This window comes from Onthophagus taurus, chromosome 3, assembly GCF_036711975.1.
Source record: "Onthophagus taurus isolate NC chromosome 3, IU_Otau_3.0, whole genome shotgun sequence".
Taxonomy (NCBI): Eukaryota; Metazoa; Arthropoda; class Insecta; order Coleoptera; family Scarabaeidae; genus Onthophagus; species Onthophagus taurus.
The window spans coordinates 18,930,675-18,955,954 of record NC_091968.1 but is presented as its reverse complement, the minus strand read 5'-3'; the positions used below and the strand labels follow the sequence as shown (position 1 = coordinate 18,955,954).

General features: G+C 31.6%; 1 protein-coding gene across 1 annotated transcript in view; it reads left to right on the top strand.

The window, feature by feature from the left end:
- The window catches only part of LOC111417634 (Semaphorin 2a), a 384,677-nt gene that overhangs the window by 237,504 nt on the left and 121,893 nt on the right, over positions 1-25,280 (top strand). Inside the window, exon 3 of the mRNA XM_071195145.1 lies at positions 9,990-10,041. Coding sequence (XP_071051246.1) covers positions 9,990-10,041 — 52 coding nt within the window. The remainder of the gene's footprint in view (positions 1-9,989; positions 10,042-25,280) is intronic.

Below are 25,280 nucleotides of genomic sequence, written 5' to 3'. Positions count from 1 at the left end.
ACTTATATATATTTAACGAATGAAGGTGAAACTGCACGATTTCTTTTGATATCCTTTGAGAAAATCAAGGTATATAGATAAGTTATATCACAAAAAATAGCTAAATTGATAAGAATTTTAAAACGATATGATACGTTTTTATTGAACTTCCTCCACTTTTAGAATTAAGTTATTTCCAGGAAATTTAGTTAATGATCATGAAAATGCTTGATTTCCTTTGATATCTTTTGAGAAAATCAAGGTATATCGATGAGTTATATCACAAAAGATACCTGACATGATAACAATTTGAAAGTGATATGATGTATTCATGTTGAACTTCCTCAATTTCTAATATTAACTTATTTGGAGGATATTGAATGAATGAAGGTGAAAATGCACGATTTCTTTTGATATCTTTTGAGAAAATCAAGGTATATCGATAATTTATATCACAAAAGATAGCTAAATTGAGAAGAATTTCAAAACGATATGATACGTTCTTAATGAGCTTACACCATTTTTAATATTAAGTTGTTTCGACGAGATTTTGTTAATGAAGATGAAAATGCTCGATTTTCTTTAATATCTTTTGAGAAAAACAAGATATATCGATAAGTTATATCAGAACAGATAGCTCACATGATAACAATTTCAAAATGATATGATGCATTCATGTTGAACGTCCTCAGTTTCTAATATTAACTTGTTTAGAGGTTATTTAATGAATGCAGGTGAAAATGCACGATTACTTTTGATATCTTTTGAGAAATTCAAGATATATCGATGAGTTATATCACAAAAGATAGCTAAATTGATAAGAATTTCAAAACGATATGATACGTTCTTATTTAACTTCCTCCACTTTTAATTTTAAGCTATTTCGAGGATATTTAGTTATTGAAGATGAAAATGCTAGATTTCCTTTGATATCTTTTGAGACAGTTAAGATATTACCAGGAGTTATAGCACAAAAGACAGCTAAATTAATAAGAATTTCAAAGTGATATGGTACATTCCTGTTGAACTTCCTCACGTTTTAATATTAAGTTGTTTCGACGAGATTTAGTTAATGAAGATAAAAATGCACGATTTCCTTTGATATCTTATGAGATTATTAAGCTATTTCGCTTAGATATATCTCAAATGACAGCTGAGTTAATGACAATTTCAAAACAATGTGATACGTTATGATTGAGCTTCTTCAACTGTCAATATTAAGTTGTTTAGAAGAGAATTAATTAATAAAGATGAAATTGCACGATTTCCTTTAATATCTTTTGAGAAAATCAAGATATTTCGAAGAATTATATCACAAAACATAGCTGACATGATAACAATTTCAAAATAATATGATACGTTTTTATTGAACTTCCTTCACTTTTAGAATTAAGTTATTTCGAGGAAGTTTAGTTAATGAAGATGAAAATGCTCGATTTCCATTGATATCTTTTGAGAAAATCAAGGTAAATCGATAAGTTGTATCACAAAAGATAGCTAACATGGTAACAATTTTAAAATGATATGACGCATTCATGTTGAACTTTTTCAGTTTCTAATATTAACTTATTTAGAGGTTATTTAATGAATGCAGGTGAAAATGCACGATTTCTTTTGATATCTTTTGAGACATTCAAGATATATCGATGAGTTATATCACAAAAGATAGCTAAATTGATAAGAATTGGAAAACGATATGATACGTTCTTATTTAACTTCCTCCACTTTTAATATTAAGTTGTTTCGAGGAAGTTTAGTTAATGAAGGTGAAAATGCTTGATTTCCATTGATATCTTTTGAGAAAATCAAGGTAAATCGATAAGTTATATCACAAAAGATAGCTAACATGGTAACAATTTCAAAATGATATCATGCATTCATGTTGAACTTCCTCACTTTCTAATATTAACTTGTTTAGAGGTTATTTAATGAATGCAGGTGAAAATGCACGATTTCTTTTGATATCTTTTGAGAAATTCAAGAGTTATATCACAAAAGATAGCTAAACTGATAAAAATTTCAAAACGGTATGATACGCTCTCTTTGAACTTCCCCAACTTTTAATATTAAGTTATTTTGAGGGAATTCAGTTATTGAAAATTAATATCCTCGATTTCCTTTGATATCTTTTGAGAAAATCAAGGTATATCGATAAGTTATATCACAAAACATAGCTGACATGATAACAATTTCAAAATGATATGATGCATTCATGTTGAAGTTTCTCAACTTTTAATATTAACTTATTTAGAGATTTAATTAATAAGGGTGAATATGCACGATTTACTTTGATATCTATTGAGAAAATCAAAACGTATCGATGACTTATATCACAAAATATAGCTAAATTGATGAAAATTTCAAAATGATATGATACGTTGGAGTTCCCCAACTTTTAATATTAACTTATTTCGAGGAGATTTAGTTAATGAAGATCAAAATGCTCGATTTCCTTTGATATCTTTTTAGAAAATCAAGGTATATCGATAAGTTATATCACAAGAGATAGCTAAATTGATAAGAATTTTAAAATGATATAGTATGTTCTTATTGAACTTCCTCAATTTCTAATATTAACTTATTTAGAGGAGATTTAATGAATGAAGGTGAAAATGTTCGCTTTCCTTTGATATCTTTTGAGAAAATCAAGATATATCAATGAATTATATCACAAAAGATAGCTAAATTTATAAGAATTTCGAAATGATATGATACATTCTTGTTGGACTTCCTCAACTTTTAATATTAACTGATTTCTAGGAGATTTAATGCATAAAGGTGAAAATGCACGATTTTCTTGAATATCTTTTGACATAATCAAGATGTATAGATTAGTTATTGTATCACAAAAGGCAGCTAAATTGATAAGAATTTGAAACTGATATGATACGTTCCAGCTGAGCTTCCTCAACTGTTAATATTATCTTATTTAAAGGAGATTTAATTAATGACGATGAAAGTGCGCGATTTCCTTTGATAACTTTTGGGAAAATCATAAGTTATATCACAAAAGGCAGCTAAAATGATAAAAATTTCAAAAGGATATAATATGTTTCTATTGAACTTCCTTAACTTTTATCATTACATTATTTAGAGGAGTCCTAATTAATGAAGTTGCAAATGGACGATTTCCTTTGATATCTTGTGAAAAAATCAAGATATTACGATGAGTTATATCACAAAAGATAGCTAACAGGATAAGAATTTCAAAATAGTATGATACGTTTCTCTTGAACTTCTACAACTTTTAATATTAACTTATTTTGAGGAGATTTCCTTAATGAAGGTGTAAATGCTCTATTTCCTTTGATATCTCTTTTTAGAAAATCAAGATATCTCCTAATTTAATTTTCGGAAAATAAGTTAAAATGTTCAAACGACTTCGCGTAGGGAATGTTACAAACAGTCCCACTTTTATCGTTTACTACTCACACCGATTGCGCCCTAAACGGTAATGCCGAAAACGCTAAATCCTAACGACTAATTGTAAGTTTAACTGCGTTCCCATTCGCGTTTCCTTCTAATTCCTATTCAAGCACTACTCGGTGAGCATACGGTATCGATTCCTTCTCAAAATAATCTCTCCAAAGCGGTAGTAACTGAGAGTTTTTAGGTCGCTCGGCCCAATTAACCTTAAAGTCGCAATTTAAACTTAGAATTATCGAGGTTTACGATTTGCCCGAGATTCAATTTACTAAACTTGGCGACACAGCGTCTCGGAGACCTGGTTATTGAATCTCTTTACAAGAATTCCTTGTATGCGTACGCAAGCTCGGCGAACTCGGTCGCCAATCAGCTGGTAGACAGCTAACTCCTATTACCACCTCCAGAGGATAGTTAACATTGTTAAATTAAGCGGGAGAACTTCAAAGGTGACGAGGAGTGTAGTTAGCAGCTGCGGCACGTTTTGGGGGCCCTGTCAAAGACTGAGAGACTCGCGCTCTTCTGCCAGAAGGAAAACCATCGTTATCTTGGTCACGTTCGCGTCTGGTAAGCAACAACGACCTCAGGGGACAACACAGCTAATTGCGTTCCTTGACTTTACTTCTTTCCTCTTTTTATGGATTCGGAGCAGACACAGCATTTCTTAATCCACAATAATCAACTTTCGATAATGCTCAGTTTTCTAATTAACTCAAATTATGTCGTCTCCCACGAGATAATAAAACGGGCCAAAACCCTTAAAGTTACTTTACGAAAATATACACGTCCGAAATGTACAAAATTTAACTGCGACGTCCCCGAAGAGTTAACCTTCCAACTAGAGAGAGGGTCAAACACGCTTCGACCCTTTACACAAATTACACTCCGCAATAAACACAAACCCTAACTCCCACACGCTTTATGTGAAACGCGTAAAATGTTTAGTGTTTCTAATAGGTACTGTTTGAACTTGTTACTGGGTGTTATTTTTACTACAAAACTAACCTATACAGAGTTAGCACCCAATTTTTCTAATCCCTAATTAGATAGAAAGAGAACCTCTCAACTAGTGATGAAACGGATAGTGAATTTGCGAAAAGCCGGATATCCGGTTATCCAGCATATCTATGAAAATAATATTTCTAATAAAAATGAAATTAATAAGAAAGCTGATAAGATATGTCAACTTATTAAGATCCAAGATATAAAATGAACTTTTTTGATGCTGATTTAATTAACGAAGCAACTCTAAAAAAAAGATACTTTAATTAATATTACGATATTATACGATATTTCCACAGGGATCCTTCAAGAAATGAATTTTATAGCAAATTTTTAAAGTTATCGATGAAAATTGCAACATCGAAAATTTTATCAAAACTTTAAATATTGTTTTCTTAAAAACTAAAAGTTAGTTTTCAAAACGTGTTGGTTATTTGGAAAGAGGACACTCTTATTAACTTTTTCGTACTCATATTCCAAGAAGTGGATTTTATACGAATTTTTAAAACTTAATCCGCGAAAATTGCAAAATTAGAAAAAATTTTCAATCATTTCAAAAATTTATATCTCAAGAACTAAAAGTGATTTTTCAAAACGGCTTGTTGCATTAAAAAGAGAATACTATAATTAATAATTGGTGGTATTTCCACAAGGATTCTTCAAGAAATTAATTTTATAGCGAATTTTGAAAATTCTCGAGGAAAATTGCAACATTGAAAATTTTATCAAAACTTCAAATATTGTTTTCTCAAAACCTAAAAGTTATTTTTTAAAGCGGGTTGGTTCACTGGAAAGAGGACACTTTTATTAACACTTTGGGAAATTTTCATATTCATACTCCAAGAAATAGATTTTATACGAATTCTTAAAACCTAATCGGCGAAAATTGCAAAATTCGAAAAAATTGTTGATCATTTCAAAAATTTATTTCTCAAGAACTAAAAGTGATTTTTCAAAACGGCTTGTTGCATTAAAAAGAGAATACTATAATTAATAATTGGTGATATTTCCACAAGGATCCTCCAAGAAATTAATTTTATAGCGAATTTTGAAAATTATCGATGAAAATTGCAACATCTAAAATTTTATCAATACTTCAAATATTGTTTTCTCTAAATCTAAAAGTTATTTTTTAAAACGGGTTGGTTCATTGGAAAGAGGACACTTTTATTAACACTTTGGGAAATTTTCATACTCATATTCCATGAACTGGATTTTATACGAATTTTTAAAACTTAATTGGCGAAAATTGCAAAATTCGAAAAAATCGTCGATCATTTCAAATATTTATTTCTTAAGAACTAAAAGTGATTTTTCAAAACGGCTTGTTGCTTTAAAAAGAGGATACTATAATTAATAATTGGTGATAGTTACACAAGGATCCTTCAAGAAATTAATTTTATAGCGAATTTTGCAAGTTATCGATGAAAATTGCAACATCGAAAATTTATCAAAACGTCATTTATTGTTTTCTCAAAAACTAAAAGTTATTTTTCAAATCGTGTTGGTCCATTGAAAAGAGGAGACTCTTATTAGTTATTTCGAGTTATTTCGTAACTTTTGTGATTTTCTGGACCTTTGCCAACTCAATCATGTACTGAACTGTGACAATCGTCTATTGGATTTGGTTCTGACAAATACTGACCATCAGTTTGATCTTGTTCATGATGATTGTCCCTTCGTCTACGAGGATCAGTACCATCCTGCCTTAGATATTACAATGAATTTACTGACGGCAAATGATGGTTTGCCGAACTTTCCGTCTTTGGGTGGTCGATATAATTTTCGAAGAGCCAACTTTCCTGGCATGTATGATAAACTACTTTACACGGATTGGTCTTTTCTAAATGTGGAGGTTAATGCGGATGATGCTTTGCGAGCTTTTTATAAAAAGTTGTATGAGATTTTGGATTTATTTGTTCCTAAGAGATTGAGTCGGGGATCCTCATACCCTATTTGGTACACCCCAGAAATGAAGCGGCTATTAAAGTTGAAAGAGTATTATAGGAGGAAGTGGAGGAGAAGCAATAGTGCTTTCTATTCAGCGGAATGTAAAAGACTGAGATGTTTGACTAAACAGAAAATCTCTGATGCGTATACTTCCTTTACTATTAGTGCTGAACAATCGCTTAGTTCTGATCCCCGTAACTTTTGGAATTATATAAGACAGAAAACAACGACCTCTCAACTTCCTGGAAAAATGATGCGTGATAAGTCCACCTACACTGATCCTGAAAAAATAGTTAATGCTTTTGCAGATCAATTCTCTGGAGTATATTCTGGTGTCTCTGCTTATAACATGGTTGATGTACACTCTACGTATCCTCCAGTATTTGTTGCCGATGTCACCGAAGAAGAGGTTCTTCATTTCCTAAAAAGGTTACCTAATAAATTTACTGCTGGTGATGATGATCTTCCTGCATTTTTCATTCGTGATTGCCGTGCAGTTTTTGCAGTTCCGCTTCATTTAATAATTAACCTATCCTTAAGCACTTGCTCGTTTCCTAAACTTTGGAAGCGCTCGCGCATTGTTCCTGTATTCAAGCATGGCGAACGTACCAACATTACTGATTATCGACCAATATCGTTATTGTCCAATTTCGCTAAGGTATTTGAACAGATTATTTACAAGATGATTTATCCACAGGTTCAGTCATTTGTGTCACCATATCAGCATGGGTTTATCAAGCGTCGTTCGACCATTACCAACCTCGCGGTGGTTACTGAGGTAATTTGTGAATCTTTGGATAGGGGCGGTCAGGTAGATGTGGTATACACTGATTTTTCTAAAGCATTCGACATGATTCATCATGACGTCCTCTTGTATAAATTTAGTGCTTTTGGCTTATCTCCTAAGTGTATGAAACTATTTGCCTCTTACCTTTCGGGTCGTATAAAGTATGTGTACTACAACGGTTATGCGTCTATGGAGTTTACGGCTAGGTCTGGTGTTCCTCAGGGCTCAAATCTAGGCCCCCTACTATTTGTTATCTTCTTGAATGACCTTCTAGACAAATTTTCATCAAGCGTACTAGCTTATGCGGATGATCTGAAACTATTCCGACCTATTTTTGCGGACCGTGATGTTGTCAGTCTTCAGTCGTATTTGGACGTCTTGGTGGAATGGTGTAACCGTTATCAGCTAAAGATTAATGCCAATAAGTGCGGTGCGGTTAGTTTTACACACAAGCTGTCTCCTCTTCCATCTTCTTATTATATAGAAGGTGTTCTTCTTGAGAAACTATCTACAATCAAGGATCTGGGAGTAACTTTTGACCGCAAATTGTCTTTTGTACCTCACATCGAAAATATTGCATCTTCTGCAGCAAGGATGCTTGGTTTCGTTTTGCGCACCTCGCGTGCTTTTTCTGATATCGGTGTGTACAAGACCCTATTTTCGACCTTTGTATTGTCCAAATTGGAATATGGCTCTGTAATTTGGTCGCTACATTATGTGTGTCATAGACTTATATTGGAGAGAATTCACAGGAGATTTCTCAAATATTTGTCTCTACGCCTGGACGGATCATACCCGGATCGTGGAATGGATTACGCATCCCTGCTGCGGCGTCACAATTTTTCTGTACTGGACGTAAGAAGAGATGACCAGTGCATCAAGTTTTTGCAGAAGTTAGTGCAAGGTGAATTGGATTGTGGTTGGTAATTTTCGCGGTGCCTAGGCGTACAACACGTAGTACAAATCAGTTTTATTTGAGGAATTGCAGATCCAATGTTTTAGCCAACTCCCCGGTGCAGAGGATGTGTAAACTAACTAACAATCAATAATAGTGTAAGAGTGTTTATGTGAATTATATTTGTTTTATGGCATGTGTTATTTCTTATTTCTTATTTTTTTTTTCTTGTAATATTGTCCTGTAATTGATCTTTGTTGGGCAATAAAGTGCATTATTATTATTATTATTATAAGAACTAAAAGTGATTTTTCAAAACGGCTTTCTGCATTAAAAAGAGGATACTATAATTAATAATTGGTGATATTTCCACAAGGATCCTTCAATAAATTAATTTTATAGCAAATTTTGAAAGTTATCGATGAAAATTGCAACATCGAAAATTTTATCAAAATTTCAAATATTGTTTTCTCAAAAACTAAAAGTTACTTTTCAAATCGTGTTGGTTCATTAGAAAGAGGAGACTCTTATTAACACTTTGAGAAATGTTCAAGCTCATATTTCAAGAACTGCATTTTATACGAATTTTTAAAACTTAATCGGCGAAAATTGCAAAATTCGAAAAAATTTTCGATTATTTCAAAAATCTATTTCTCAAGAACTAAAAGTGATTTTTCAAAATGGCTTATTGTATTGAAAAGAGGATACTATAATTAATAATTGGTGATATTTCCACAAGGATCCTTCAAGAAATTAATTTTATAGCGAATTTTGAAAGTTATCCATGAAAATTGGAACATCGAAAATTTTATCAAAACTTCAAATATTGTTTTTTCAAAAACTAAAAGTTATTTTTTAAAACCGGTTGGTTCATTGGAAAGAGGACACTTTTATTAACACTTTGGGAAAATTTCATATTCATACTCCACGAAATAGATTTTATACGAATTTTTAAAACCTAATCGGCGAAAATTGCAAAATTCGATAAAATTGTCGATCATTTCAAAAATTTATTTCTCAAGAACTAAAAGTGGTTTTTCAAAACGGCTTGTTGCATTAAAAAGAGGATACTTTAATTAATAATTGGTGATATTTCCACAAGGATCCTTCAAGAAATTAATTTTATAGCGAATTTTGAAAATTATTGATGAAAATTGCAACATCGAAAATTTGAACAAAACTTCAAATATTGTTTTCTCAAAATCTACAAGTTATTTTTTAAAGCGAGTTGGTGCATGGGAAAGAGGACACTCTTATTAACACTTTGGAAAATTTTCATACTCATATTCCAAGACGTGGATTTTATACGAATTTTTAAAACTTAATCCGCGAAAATTGCGAAATTCGAAAAAATTTTAACTGTGAAATTGTTTTAACACGGCTCACACTTCTTAAAAAAATAAGGCCCAACTGAGAAGACCCAAGTACAACCAAACCGAATTTAAAGTCACTGGCAGGAAGACTCAGGTCTATAGCCGTTTTGGACTCTTTTTTTATATTTATTTTATATATGTATTTCTTTTCGTATTTCTTATTGTTATAATTTTTATATAAGTCCAAATAAATATTGTTTTCTTCTTCAAAAAAAAATTGTCGATCATTTCAAAAATTTATTTCTCAAGAACTGAAAGTGATTTATCAAAACAGCTTTTTGCATTTTTGGAGATAATTTAAAGATACCCAAACCCCTCAACGTAGTTTATAATGGTGTAGGTATCCAATTACCAATTACGGTGGCGTTCGGTACGTTTAATATAATTAAGCTCATTATTAGTTAACGCAGCTATCGTGTATGCCGAGCTGTACCTACATTCCATACCGGTCAGTACACGTCTCGGTTATGTTGGAATGCTGCGGTTTGAACCGGAAGAGGTTCCTAGAAATCCTAACATTTCGTAGATATTAACGAAATATTTCAAATAATCTAACATTAATTATTTTATTTTGTTCCAGGGATCGTGTTTTCCGACTTAATTTAAGCAACATTAACCAGTCAAGTTGCGAGGTAAGTTTTTTAAAATGAAAAATTCCAAAACTTTCGTTTCGTTACGGTTAGAAAAAAAATTGTTATTAAAAACTTTGTTTTCTTGATTCTCGCGGAGTTTTTGAACGCTCGCGCCACATAAAAGTTTATTTCCCTTTTTTACAACTTCATTTAGGGAGTTATTACCCGGCTTTTACGTCCTCATAAGATAAAAAACGATTTTTTCGCCGAGATATCGTGAGGCGCGTCTTTCCACGCAATTTTTGGCAGTCATAAACGACCCCGAAATTGATGTCTATAAATGCATAAAAATAGGGAGAGAGTGATCTAACGATCTTTTAGGCCCCCTTGCAGAGATTTTTATCTTTCTTTTTTAATAGTATATCCGTTAAAGGGGAACGAAATTTCCGATCTTTCTCGATTAAGAGGAAAAATGAATAAAATGGGTTAAATAGGAAGTATCGGAAGATTTCCAAGTGGATAAAATAGTAAAAAGTTGACGAAACTTTTGCTACTAATATTTTATTGGAAGAGTTTGGATCCGGTTTTGCTCTCTACCTTTCAATAATTCCCTGATTTTTAAGAATAAAGTTATTTATTAAAAATTGAATAATATTTCAAACAATTTTTCTTAATACAATTTTTTGATATTTGCTTTAATTAGTGCTCTACACTGATTCACTAATTTTCTTAAAACACTAAAATTTTGATATAACCGAAAATTACTTTTATGTTGAAAATCAGTGAATTATTATTATAGAAAAATTATTAAGGATCTAATTTCAAAAAACTACTGTTTGAAACATTTTTGGATTCAATTTACTCTTTTTTGAAAATCAGTGAATCAGTGTTGAGTCCCAATTAATGAAAATAGTACAAAATGTCATTAAGAAAAATTGTTTGTAACCTTATTTCAAGTAACTTTTATTTGAAAGAGGAATATTAGGAATTTTTTTTGGTGTAATCTACCAACATATTAATCATACATTAAAGGGTACGTCAATTCATCAGCACCACCACCTTAACCCATTTTCATTTTCATTCTTTGAGCTAAGTATACCATAATTACCAACTCAGAAATTTCTCCCTCCACAAAGATAAATTGTTTTATAAGTGCAGCTTACCCGCCAGGTAATTTTATCAATGGGGTTCTCCGTTCCATATCGATTTCGGTAATTACCCCTTTCGGACTTAACCCCTTCATACAGAAACCGCCCTCTTCGCGTCCGCCAACCACGCTCGAGATTAATACCCGCGATAAGAAGTCGCCACTGACAACCCACATGATTAATGTAGAAAATGCGGACGAGTTTGATGTATAATTTTCGGTTACGGGGGTTGAAACGATCGAGAAAAGAAAAGAGGAAAAACAACACGCCCATAATGTGTTAACGACTTTTCACTTTAATCAACAATTATAGTAATAGAAAAAAAAGCTGTAATTTAAGTTTCCCAAACGTGTGCTAACATAAGACGGAGTTTTAGATAAGAAAGAAATGGTGCCGAAGGCGAAATGGTTCGAAAGAGAGAATGACCATGGTCATAAATAAGTCGGCCGATAATTGCGGTAAGAACTAGGGGCCCCTTCTCGTCCCATATTTCAGCCCTGAACGCGCTTATTTTCCCGCGGGGGGCGCACTACAATGGGATCGTTAGGAATTCCAATTACAGGTGGAACCCACCTATCTACTACAACGGAGAGGAGGAGAACGAAACGAGGTGGAGAAGCAAAACCGGATCCACCTCGCATCGGCACATATTATTGAAATTCTGCGGCATACATACCCGCACCACATCGCATCCCCAATTCTCATAATCCTAACGGAAACGACACCCACCTCTCCCCTAATGGGGTTGTAAATATATTAACTCAAACTATTAAGCAAAATTGTTAAGAATTCAATTTTAAGCAACTATTATTTGAAACATTTTTCGATACAATCAATATTTACTCTTTTTTGAAAATCAGTGAATCAGTGTAGAGCACTAATTAATGCAAATATCAAAAAAAATTATTAAGAAAAATTGTTAAGAATTCAATTTTAAGTAACTATTATTTGAAACATTTTCGGATACAATCAATATTTACCCTTTTTTGCAAATTAGTGAATCAGTGTAGAGCACTAATTTATGGAAATACCAATATTATTAATAAAAATTGTTAAGAATTGAATTTTAAGCAACTATTATTTGAAACATTTTTGGATACAATCAATGTTTACTCTTTTTGCAAAGCAGTGAATCAGTGTAGAGCACTAATTAATACAAATATCAAAATATTTTATTAAGAAAAATTGTTTGAAATCTTATTTTAAGCAACTATTACTTGAAACATTTTTTCATACAACTAAAAATTACTTTTGTGTTAAAAATCTCCGATTTTTTGAAATTCAGTGAATTAGTGTCGAAATTAATGAAAATACCAAAGAAAGTTATTAAGAAAAATTGTTTGAAATCTTATTTCAAACAACTATTACTTGAAACATTTTTTGAAAAATCATTATTACTTTTCTGTAGAATATCAGTGAATCAGTGTAGTTCGTTATGTAATAAAAATATCAAAAAATATTATTAAGAAAAATTGTTAAGAACTCAATTTCAAGCAACTATGATTTGGAACATTTTTGGATATAATCAATATTTACTGTTTTATGAAAATCAGTGAATCAGTGTAGAGCACTAATTAAAGTTAGTATTAAAAAAATGTATTACGAAAAAATGTTGAAAACTTTATTTCAAGCAACTATTGTTTGAAACATTGTTCGATATAATCGATAATTACTCCATTTTGAAATTCAGTGAATCAGTGTAGAAATGAAATTAATGAAAATATCAAAGAAAGTTATTAAGAAAAATTGTTTGTAATCTTATTTCAAGCAAGTATTACTTGAAACATTTTTTGATACAACTAAAAATTACTTTAGTGTTGAAAATAAGTGAATCAGTGTAGCTCGTTGTTTAATAAACATATCGTAAAATGTTATTAGGAAAAAATGTTAACGATCTAATTTCAAACAACTATTATTTGAAAAATTTTTTGATTCAAGTCATTATTACTTTTCTGTAGAAAATCAGTGAATCAGTGTAGTTCGTTATTTAATGAAAATATCAGGAAATATTATTAAGAAAACTTGTTAAGAACTCAATTTCAAGCAACTATCATTTGAAACATTTTTGGATATAATCAATATTTACTGTTTTATGAAAATTAGTGAATCAGTGTAGAGCACTAATTAAAGTAAGTATTAAAAAAATGTATTAAGAAAAATTGTTGGAAGCTTTATTTCAAGCAACTATTGTTTGAAATATTGTTCGATATAATCGATAATTACTCCTTTTTGAAATTCAGTGAATCAGTGTAGAAATGAAATTAATAAAAATGTCAAAGAAAGTTATTAAGAAAAATTGTTTAAAATCGTATTTCAAGCAACTATTACTTGAAACATTTTTTGATATAACCGAAAATTACTTTAGTGTTGAAAATAAGTGAATCAGTAGCTCGTTGTTTAATAAACATATCGTAAAATGTTATTAGGAAAAAATGTTAACGATCTAATTTCAAACAACTATTATTTGAAAAATTTGTTGATTCAAGTTATTATTACTTTTCTGTAGAAAATCAGTGAATCAGTGTAGTTCGTTATTTAATGAAAATATCAGGAAATATTATTAAGAAAACTTGTTAAGAACTCAATTTCAAGCAACTATCATTTGAAACATTTTTGGATATAATCAATATTTACTGTTTTATGAAAATCAGTGAATTAGTGTAGAGCACTAATTAAAGTAAGTATCAAAAAAATTTATTAAGAAAAATTGTTGGAAGCTTTATTTCAAGCAACTATTGTTTGAAACATTGTTCGATATAATCGATAATTACTCCATTTTGAAATTCAGTGAATCAGTGTAGAAACGAAATTAATGAAAATATCAAAGAAAGTTATTAAGAAAAATTGTTTGAAATCTTATTTTAAGCAACTATTACTTGAAAATTTTTTTGATACAACTAAAAATTACTTTTTTGTTGAAAATAAGTGAATCAGTGTAGCTCGTAATTTAATAAAAATATCAAAAAATTTTATTAGGAAAAAATGTTAACGATCTAATTTCAAACTACTATTATTTGAAACATTTTTTGATTCAAGTCATTATTACTTTTCTGTACAAAATCAGTGAATCAGTGTAGAAACGAAATTAATGAATATATCAAAGAAAGTTATTAACAAAAATTGTTTGAAATCTTATTTCAAGTAACTGTTACTTGAAACATTTTTTGATACAACTAAAAAAAATGTGCTCTACACTGATTCACTGATTTTCATAAAACAGTAAATATTGATTGAATCCAAAAATGTCTCAAACAATAGTTGTTTGAAATTAGATCCTTAATAATTTTTCTTAATAACATTTTTTGATATTTTTATTAAATAACCAGCCACACCGATTCACTGATTTTCAATACATAAGTAATTATTTTTTATGTTTCAGGTAAAAGTTGCTTGAAACTAAATCGTTAACAGTCTCTCCTAATAACTTGCTTTGATATTTTTATTAAATAACCAGCTACACCGATTAACTGATTTTCAACACATATTAGTAACAATTTTTCTTGATGACATTTTTCGCCATTGTGATTAGTTTGTGCTCTACACTGATTCACTGACTTTGAACACAAACGTAATTATTGCTTTGATCGAAAAGTGTTTCAAATAATAGTTGATTGAAATAAGGTTTCAAACAATTTTTCTTAATAACATTTTATGATTTAAGGGTTTAGGGGTTTTAGAGCTTCTATGATATTAGCATTAATTGTGCTCTACACTGATTCACTAATTTTGAATACAAACGTAATTATTGCTTGAATCGAAAAATGTTTCAAATAATAGATGCTTGAAATAAACTTACAAACAACTTTTCTTAATGGCATTTTTTGTTATTTTGATTAGTTAGTGCTCTACACTAATTCACTGACTTTCAGAAATGAGTAATAATTGAAGATATCAAAAAATATTTCAAATAATGGTTATCTAAAATTAGATTCTTAACAATTTTTCTTAATAAAATTTTTTGAAACGTTTATCTAATAACAACCCACACTGATTCACTAATTTTGGTCTTTAAAGAAGTGAATAATTTCATCGAATTCAAACAAAAATATACAAATTCTTGCAAAATTTTTTTCTTGTTTATTTTAAATTGAATGAAAATTTGAAAGTTTTGAAGTTAACAGGGCGGTTTTAATTAATGATTTATACAACATTTAAAATACATCCATTAAAACGTAAACTAAGCGAGTCGAAAACGGTCGGAAACCGTCTAAGGTAATTTATATTGTGAAACAGGCCACAAAAGACCCCGTTTTCAACTTATCGACTTCTCCTCTGGCAATTTAATTAGACCGTTAATTAATCGTCGATACATCCTCGGTAAACCGTTAATTCACCCCCATCTTGGAACCACCCTTAAACCCCACCCACCAACAATTCCAATAATCACCTATTTTTTTTTTTTTTTCAAAAAGATAAATATCCGACTATTCCTCTCTTCATTAACGATTAAAACCCTTCGGAAATTGCCTCAACCAACATTTTCGTAAATTAAAGGTGAAAACGCGAGGAGGGGTGATGGTCAGAACGCCATCTTTCGTTAGGGGGTTGGAAATAAAAGTGGAATTAACGTTTCAAACCACCCGATTCCCTCCTCTTCCGGTAAGTACAGTTCAATTCGCCGCAAACCGGTTGGCGTTCGAGGCAATTAAAAAGGGCGCATTTGGCGATTTACCCCCTTTATCCCTTTTGCGAGGAGAAAATTCATTTGTTTTCGCTCCTTCGATGTGCTTTTGTTTGTTTTTGGTCATTATCGTTGCCATTTGTTTTCCTGGCGGCAAGGTAAAACTTATTTTCCAACCCCCCCTAATGGATTTTGAATAAAATATAAGAATGGTAAAAGAAGATTGTGTTATAATTCGTACGAAAAAGAAAATGGATAAAAACGAAATCATTTTCAGAATCTTAAACCTTTAAACATCAAAGAAAACGTCAACGTTGTGTCAACCACCCTCTACCCTCAGTTTCCTCATCTTTGTGCAAATACAAAATGTAATACTTGGGGAGATCGTCTTCTCTCCTACTCTAACTCGTCTTGCGTGTGTCAACAATAATCAAAAGTGAAAATGAAATAGGGACTACAACATCTCGTAAAGGGAGGTTTCTTTACTTTTGATAGGTACATAGCCTCTAGACCTGTGCGAAGTTAACCCCCAATTACATAAGATTTTACATCTATAGTATTTTGATTGTAATAAGACAACCTCTCAACCGATTTCGATAAAAAATATCTCCTTCGAAAGTTTAATCCCTAACCAACAAGAACATGCTGGATGCGAAATCTCTTTCAAATCCCGTGATCTACCATTAGAATGACGAAAAACTTTTTTTTGCATTATGAATAAAAAAAAAAACATGGAATTATTACAAGCTGGACAACATCACTTGCTTGTGGTTGCATTATTTTGAGCTACATTTCTACCCAACTGTTCTGTATTGTTGGCATAGCAAACCACACATCGATTTCTCTGGTGTTCTTTCAATTTATGTAAGTCATTTGTTTTTTCAGGCAGGTTATTCGTAGATAAGAGTGTTTCGGCAAACTGTTCTTATTATCTTATTCTGTGTAATTTCTTTGAATAATAAAAATGCATTGACTAACGCAGAACCTAAAATTAGTTCAATACCTAATTTTCGATACCATTTAGTACCTCTTCTTAGGTAATGCAAATATGCTTTTAGCTGGTCAGATAAGTCAATATAAGCTTTCAACTTATTGTAGTCAAAAATAACTAAAGGGTTTCTATTTCCTTTCCACGTTGTTGAACTCGAATGATCTCGTCAGTATGTTTTGTTGTGAGTAACAGCACATCATGAGTATCTTTCCATTTTAGCATTACAATACCACAAGTGCTTTCTTGGGTTATCATTTCATGTTTTTTCAGTTTTTTATTCAAAACATCTTTTGAATTTAATTTTCTGTTTGCTCTTACGTTCCTACAAGATGTGTACGCCTTTCAAGCAGTATTTTGGCTAAGTAAACGTTTGCGTAATAGTTATCGTTATAGACTGTTCTTCCAGAATCTAGAAGGTTCTTTAATAATGATAAAATAACATTTGAAGAAGCATTGGCATCTTCTTCTTATGTATCCACCTGTGGTGCATAACTTGTATACGTGTATGAGATGACGAATTTGTTTCTTGTTTTTTTATGCGCTGTTTGAATTTCCTGAAATCTTTCTGCTATTTTTTTCATCAAAGGTGTCAACATTCGGACTCTATCATTAGAAAAGCTTGCATCTTCATTATTGTTGAAATGTCACATTCCCGTGGCAATTGCATTAGTCCCATTCACACGATAATATCTCACAAAATTTCCATATCTTTGTTATTACCCAATCTTTCACATTGCCTTAATCTTTCACATGATTTCTCTACCTTGCGATATTTTGTTGATACACTTATTTCACTGGCAGTAGTGATGTCACTCGAACTGGGTTAATACTCGTCCGATAATTAATTTTTTAAAAAATTTCCGGTACACATTCCAAACCAAAAGGCAATCTTTTAAATTTATAAGTTTCAAATGGCGTACTGAATGCACAGACATTACTACATTCATCGTTTAATTCCAACTAATAGTATCCATCTTTAAAATCTAATACAGTATATATGTTTATACCGGACAATTTAACATACATCTAAAGTTGGAATTAGGAAATACTACTATAGCTTTATTTAGATCCATTGGATCAATACACAATCTAATTGTACCATCAGGTTTTTCAACAATTACTAAGTTGCTTACCCAATCACAATTGTTTTCTTCTACTTCTTGTATAATTTCTCTTTTACACAGTTCATCTAGCTTGTTCTTCAATAGTTTCTTCGTGGTTGTCTTATCACTTTTAGAAAATCTGGATTAATTTTGAATCCTACTTTTGATTTAATTCTTCCTAACCCTTCAAACAACTTAGGATATGCCTTTACAAACACTTCTTTTGATTTAATCTTATCTATTATGTTGACACTAGCTAACTTAATTAATTCGAACAACTCACAAGACTCTAATCCTAATATTGGTTTTGTTTTTATATCTACTATTACAAAGCTAATATTTTTAACAATGTGTTTAAATCTACAGGTCATGTTTACAATTCCCATCGGTTTATACTTTTTTCCACCATAGGCTTTTAATATAATACCCGTTTTTTCCATTTTTTGTTTTTTCCAGTTTTTAGTCTTTCTTTTGGCAATATATTGACTTCTGCCCCTGTGTCAATTTTAAATTCTACTGGATTATTTTCAACTTCTATTGCTTCCATTCTTTTCTTTCTCTTTTTGTCTCACTTGACCAATTTTTACTAGTCCCACTGTGTATTCTTCTTCTTCACTACTCTCTATGTCGTTTTTTACTGTATAAACACTTTTTGCTTTGCAGGCAATAGTAAAATGATTATATTTTTTACAATTATTGCATACTTTTCCATAGCCTGGGCATTCTTTATACTTGTGTCTCATCAAACATCTTTTGCATTTGAATTCTTCTTTTTTAAACTCATCTTTTTTTTTTGTTTGTTTGTTTTTCATCATTCTTCTACTGAAAACCAAACTTTTTTCTTACTACTTCTACTTTTTTATCCACTGATTCTTGAACATCTTTACATCTTGTTTTTGTCGCTTCAAACGCTTTACAACTTTCCATAGACCTTTCCATTGTTAATTCCTGATGGCTTAACAATTTCTCTTGCAATCCTTTATCATATATTCCTAATACAACTCTATCTCTTACCATTTCATCGGCATCTGTAAAGTTGCATGTTTTCACTAGCTCTTGTAGGAAACTGTCAAATGATTCGCCTTCCAGTTGTTTTTTCTTATAAAATTTGAACCTTTCATACACAACATTTGCCTTTGGATTCAAATACATCTCAAACTCTTCCATCACTTTATTATATCTCTTTTTTTCTTCATCCGACAATTTAAAATGTGGTATGTGGAACTTCACTATGCTGTCAAAGATTATACCCAGGTATATGATGTTCGCTGAAGGACTGATTTGCGTCTGTGTGATGTATACTGATGGAGAATTATCTGTTATCCTATGGAATGTTATTAGAAATTGTGTTTTTGAAGAGTTTATGTTAATTTTCCAGGAAGAGCACCATTTAGTTATTTTGTTAGTTGCTTCTTGTAATGCTACTATGGCTGTTTTAACTTTCTTCCCATGCGCTATTAGTGCAGTGTCGTCGGCATATTGCAGCATATATAGATCGGTAGACAGCGCGGAAATTTCCATCATGTCATATGCAAAAGCATTGTATAGTATTGGTGAGAGCGGCGAGTACGCCTTGTTGAATTTGGAATTCATCCGAGAAGGTTTCATTTATTCTTACTCGAAAAGAACGATCTTTTAAAAAATTTTACAGTAATTTAAGTAACTCAGGTGGAACGTTTAATTTATGTAATTTGCAAATCAGACCATTTTGCCACACTGAGTCAAACGCTTTTTGTATGTCTAGAAAAAAAGTTGCTGATTTTATTTGCTCCAAGCGACAAGTGTGTAGATTTGAAGTAAGAATAGCTAGTGGATGTATAATCGATTTCCCTGATCTAAATCCAAACTGATGATGTGGAATCTTATCTTCAACATACATTAGCAGTCGTTTTTTAATAATATTTTCAAACATTTTCCCGATTATAGGAAGCAACGTTATAGGACGATAACCAGAAGACGTTTGTAGGTTCGAGTCTTTTTTGGGATGCATACTACTGTCCCAGTTTTCCATTCATTAAGAAAGTATTGATTTTGGAAATAAAAGTTGAATATGTCTTTTACATGTGCATGAATGTTAGGATGTAATTGTCTAAAAATTGTTCATGTCAGCTTATCATAGCCGGCCGAAGTATTTTTTCCTTTGCTTAACAATTCCTAATATTCATCTTCGTCGACATTAAATCTGTTACTAGAAATTTGTGCAATGTTGTCAAACGCTGTAAACCAGTCTTCAATCTGATCGTGATGATCGTTATCGAATAAGTGGTTTTACATGTACTTGTGCCTTCTCGAAATCAGTGTTACAGCTGGAGCCATCAGCTGGATCTATAAGATAAACGGGCTGGATGTTCTTTTTTTGTATTTTGACAGTTTTTTGACTTCATTCCAGAACGATTTTCCCTTACTTTGGTTGATATTATTACAAGCTTCAATAAATCTGGAAGATCTGAATTGCCATATTAACTTGTGAATACTTTTACTAAGCTCATTAATTCTCTTCTTGGTGTCAGCATCTTCATTTCTTCTGAATTCTCGGTACATGTATCTTTTACGTTTAATTAACGTTAGGATATAAGGAGGGAGTGGGAAGGAGTAATAGGACTTGGATTAATAGCAGGATTGTTATGGATGTAATTTGTCATGTCATTGTTTAGGTTTTCGATATTGCATAAATTAATATTAATGTGGAGTGGAATGTCTACTATTGAGGAGTATGGTGGGGTGTTTAGTTGAAAATCTATGCTGAGGTAGTCTGAACCAAGATCTGTTATTATTTCTAGAGCATGGATGAGAGGATATATGCTTGGTGAGCCTATTACTAAATCAGGCGTAGTGTTGGTATTGGCCTGCATGATAAATACAGGTGGTGTAGCTATTTCCTTGTATCCAGTCTGATTGAGGAAGTTTGTTAGATGTATTCCATTATATGGGTGAATATTTACCAGGAAAATGTGTAGTTTTTCTTTCCCAAATGGAAACGAAAAGTGTGTGCATTCGTTTAATCTGGTTATTTTCATGTTTGACCGCTAGAGATGGGTGAATTAGTACTACAGAGCCTCTTCTGATATTAACATTGCCGATTTCAGATATTTTTTCCACTACAGTCCAGTTTTAAAATTTGATGTTCTTTGGATTTTGTTTCTGCAAATAAAGCACACTGCATAGGATGAGTAATTCAAATAGTTATCTATTAAATAAGCTTTCCGATGGTAGTTATTGATGTTGGAGTATCTGATATTATCCATTGGAAGGTTGTGGTATTGTTGCTTGTTTTCCATTGATTGGTTCCGTGGGTGAAATTGCGTTGGGGTTCTCCAAATCAAGCATAATAATGTACAATTAGCTTCCCGAGAATGAAAGAATTGTATCGACATTGTATGCTTCTATAAATCTTCGTCTTAATTGGTTGATCAGCTCTTGATTTTATTATCAGAGTTTTCCACTATATGATCATGAATAGTAAATGGTTGGTGTATTCTGGATTTTTACGTTTGGAATTCCAGCAATTGGGGCTTTTGGCCTATTTCTAATAATAGGTGCATAATGTGGTGTTATTCTTGCCTTCACATTTGCTGCATTTTATTGATTGCTTACAATTGCCTGTAGTATGCAGAAGAGAGTTACATTTAGAGCATGCAACTGGGATTGGAGCAGGAGTCAAACTTCCAACGACTGGAAAGTGCTTGCATCTGGTAATTATTCTCATTTTATAGGATGGACTTTGAGTTATTTTGGATATAATTCTCTTGCAGAATCTATGCTTAACTTGTAATGAAATTAACAGTTCGCTTATTTCACTGTCTGTAACTTCGAGGTCAACAATAGCAATTACTGCTGAATAGGATGTCGCTGGTAGTTTTTTTTCGATGTTATTTGAATTTGATTCTTTAAAGCTTGAAATAATTTTTTGTTCTTGTAGTTTTGATCAATTTAATTTTAGTTGATTTTTAACGCATTCTGACTTTATGAGAAATCCAGTTTTTGTTTTTATTATTTCATCTCTGGGATTAAAGTTGTTTATCGCTCAATACTCACATAACCTGATTCTCAACAGTTCGTTATCTGTGGTGACGTAAAAGACAGTATTGTGGTTCTTCTGGTTCAGATCATTTTGAAAATGATACAAATGTGAGAGTGACTTCAATCAAATCTTAAAGCACAAATATTTTTGGATCATTATGAAAATCATTACATTATAACTGAAAAGAAGACCCTATAAAGACATATAGTCAGGGGGTATGTAGATGGCATTTTTTGCATATGGGAGGGCGAGTTGAAGAATTTGGAAGCTTTTCACAAATATCGTAATCAATTGCATAACAAATTACAATTTACTATTGAAATGGAAAAGAGCAAAGTATTACATTTTTTATACCTTTCTTTGAACAAGAATGAAAATAAGATAAATTTTAATATTTACAAGATATCCTCTTCTATCACCACAATAACACCATGTGACTCAAATCATCACATAAATTAGCTAGAAGAAAACAAATTATCTGAACTTAATTTTCTTTTTAATTCAGTGACTAAGCTTTCGAATGAAATATTTCTTGTCATAAATAAAAGACTATCTATTTAGCCCCGAAAAAATAAAACGATTAAATTAACTTAAACTGTTTGTGTAATAAACAAATTAACGATTTCAATTATGAACCAAAACCAAACCCAGCACTATTTCACCCCGAATTCAATCAACCAATTATAAACTACATAATTCATCCCTGACGCCGTTCCTAACCTGATTAAGGAAATTATCGTCTGGATGTCACCGGGATTTATGGTAATAAGAGCGAATGGGACCCCATTCAACCCCCTTTACGGCTTTCGAAACTCGCCCCCTATTGATTCCACAACCAACGTCGCGAACCATCGAGTGCATCTACGAGGTGAGTTTGTATTGTGAGGGGGTGAGGTCGGAAAATGGGATCTTAAACACCACGTAACTCGATGGAGACCGTCGGTCAAGGAATTTAATTAGCATAATTACGGGGTAAGAAACACCCTAACCTCCAACTTACTTAATGATCGGTGTGGATATTAGAAGGGCTGTGTTTACCTTGGATAACCTTAGACGGTTATAGGGTGGTTGAAGTAACCAGGTCAATGCAGCAAGAAACTTGTATGCAGAATATAATATTGTTATGTCTTAGCAGAAGTTATCAAACTTCAACATATTATAAAATACACCAAGAAAAAAACTGGGGTGTTAGGATTTCCACAGTTTGCTGCCATCAGTACGTTAGCAACGAAGCGAGAAAATAGAATGGGTTTCGTGCCATTGACGCGAAATCGTCGATGGGGGTTGGTTCGGATATACCACCCCCTTCGATCGACGCGACGACTCGACTGTTCGCTACAAATAGGCAAGAGGGCGCGTTATGATTGCCGATATGAGTCGAAACGCCTCATAAGAACACGATTTAATAATAAAACCAATAAAAATCATTTTGGGGTAAAAATATTTCCCCCTTAATATTTCCATCGAAATAAAACAAAAAAAAAAAACAATTTAATGACCCCTAAATTATTTTTTCTATGTTTTAAATTTCCTTAGAGACATTTTCGACCCTCCATGGAAACTAAAAATTAATTCCCAAGACATCAACGAAATCTAATACTCCCCAAAATAGTTTTCATGTTTTCCATTTACCCCGATTCAAGGAGTGCGTGGAATAGGGGTGGTCAGGCGATGGCAGCAATTATTATGTCAGGAAGATATGGCGTGCCAAAGAACCCTTATTCTTCCTCTACCCTTACACTATGACGGGGAAGTAACGGAACGTGAACTTTTGACTTTCGGGGGTTGTTTTCGTTGTTGCTTTCTTTTTTTATTAAACACCACCCCATTTTAACCCTACGTATTACGTAGAAATCCTCAGGAGATTTTCACCCCCTTAAAGCTAACACCAGAAGGTCATATCGCTTCTTCTGCTGACAAAGATTAAGTATGTATCAAAGCTGTTAGTTTTCGGGTCGTTCTTGATAAGGCGAGGGTCAGCTTTTTCAACCCCAATTTACTGAATTCAACCCCTAAATGACAAAAATGATTTTCTACCTTTTTTCGCTATACACAATCAGAAACAGGAATTAATTGGATAGTAAACATTAAGTATGTTGTAAAAGTAACAAAACGCGATGCGAAATAAATTGAAAGATCACCATAAAACGAAACTAAAGAAAGAGGTCAACTAGAATAACGTTGTGGTTGTAAATCATTTTAATTCGTAGTAAATAATTAGATTTACTTCGAGGTGTTTTTCAAGAGGGAAAGTTGGGGGTTAAAATTTTCAAACAAATTTCTGAGAGCGAAACTTGGGAAAGTAGGTAAGATAATGATCCGCGTGATTTCTCGTTTCCTCGCCGGGCCTTTTAACTCGCCGTTTTCATCGACGTTCACCTTGTTTGACGTTCAAATATTGACATTTTATCCAACGTACGTGTTCCTTCAACCATCCAGATTTTCCAAGCCGGGAAAATCACCTTTCTCCGCTCTTTTCCGCATCAATACCTTTTGATAAAGAGATTTTGTGAATTATTTGAAACATTTTTCAATACAATCCGCTGTTGCTCCTTTTTGAAAGTCAGTGAATTAGTGTAGAGCACTTTTTAACGAAAATATCAAAATTTATTTTTAAAAAATATGAAAAATCTAATTTTAAACCATTAATATATAAATGTGCTAATAATTATTGTTTTTCGTGAAAATTAGTGATTCAGTGTGGGGCACTATTTAATAAAAATATCAAAAACTGCAATAAAGATTAATTATTAAGAATTCAATCAATTTAGTCAACTGTTATTTGAAAATTGTTTCTACGCCAACGATGTTTACACTTTTTGAAAATTAGTGAATCAGTGTAAAACGCTAATAAATGCAAATATCAAAAAATTGTTAAGAATTGAATTTCAAACAACTATTATTTGAAACATTTTTCGATACAAACTATAATTACTATCATTTTGAAAATTAGTGAATCAGTGTAGATCGTTATTTAATAAAGATATCAAAAAATGTTATTAAGAAAAGTTGTTAAGAATGTAATTTCAAACAACTATTAATTGAAACATTTTTCGATACAAACAACAATTACTCTTTTTTGAAAATCAGTGAATCAGTGTGGACACTCATTTATTGAAAATATTAAAAAATGTTGTTAAGAAAAATTGTTAAGAATCTGACTCAAACTCAAACAACTATTATTCGAAACATTATTCGATACAAATAATAATTACTATTATTTTGAAAATTAGTGAATCAGTGTAGATCATTATCTAATAAAGATATCAAAAAATGTTATTAAGAAAAGTTGTTAAGAATGTAATTTCAAACAACTATTATTTGAAACATTTTCATATCATTCGATATAAGCTATAACTACTTTTTTCTTAAAAAACAGTGAATCAGTCTAGTTTCAAATAACTTTTATTTGAAA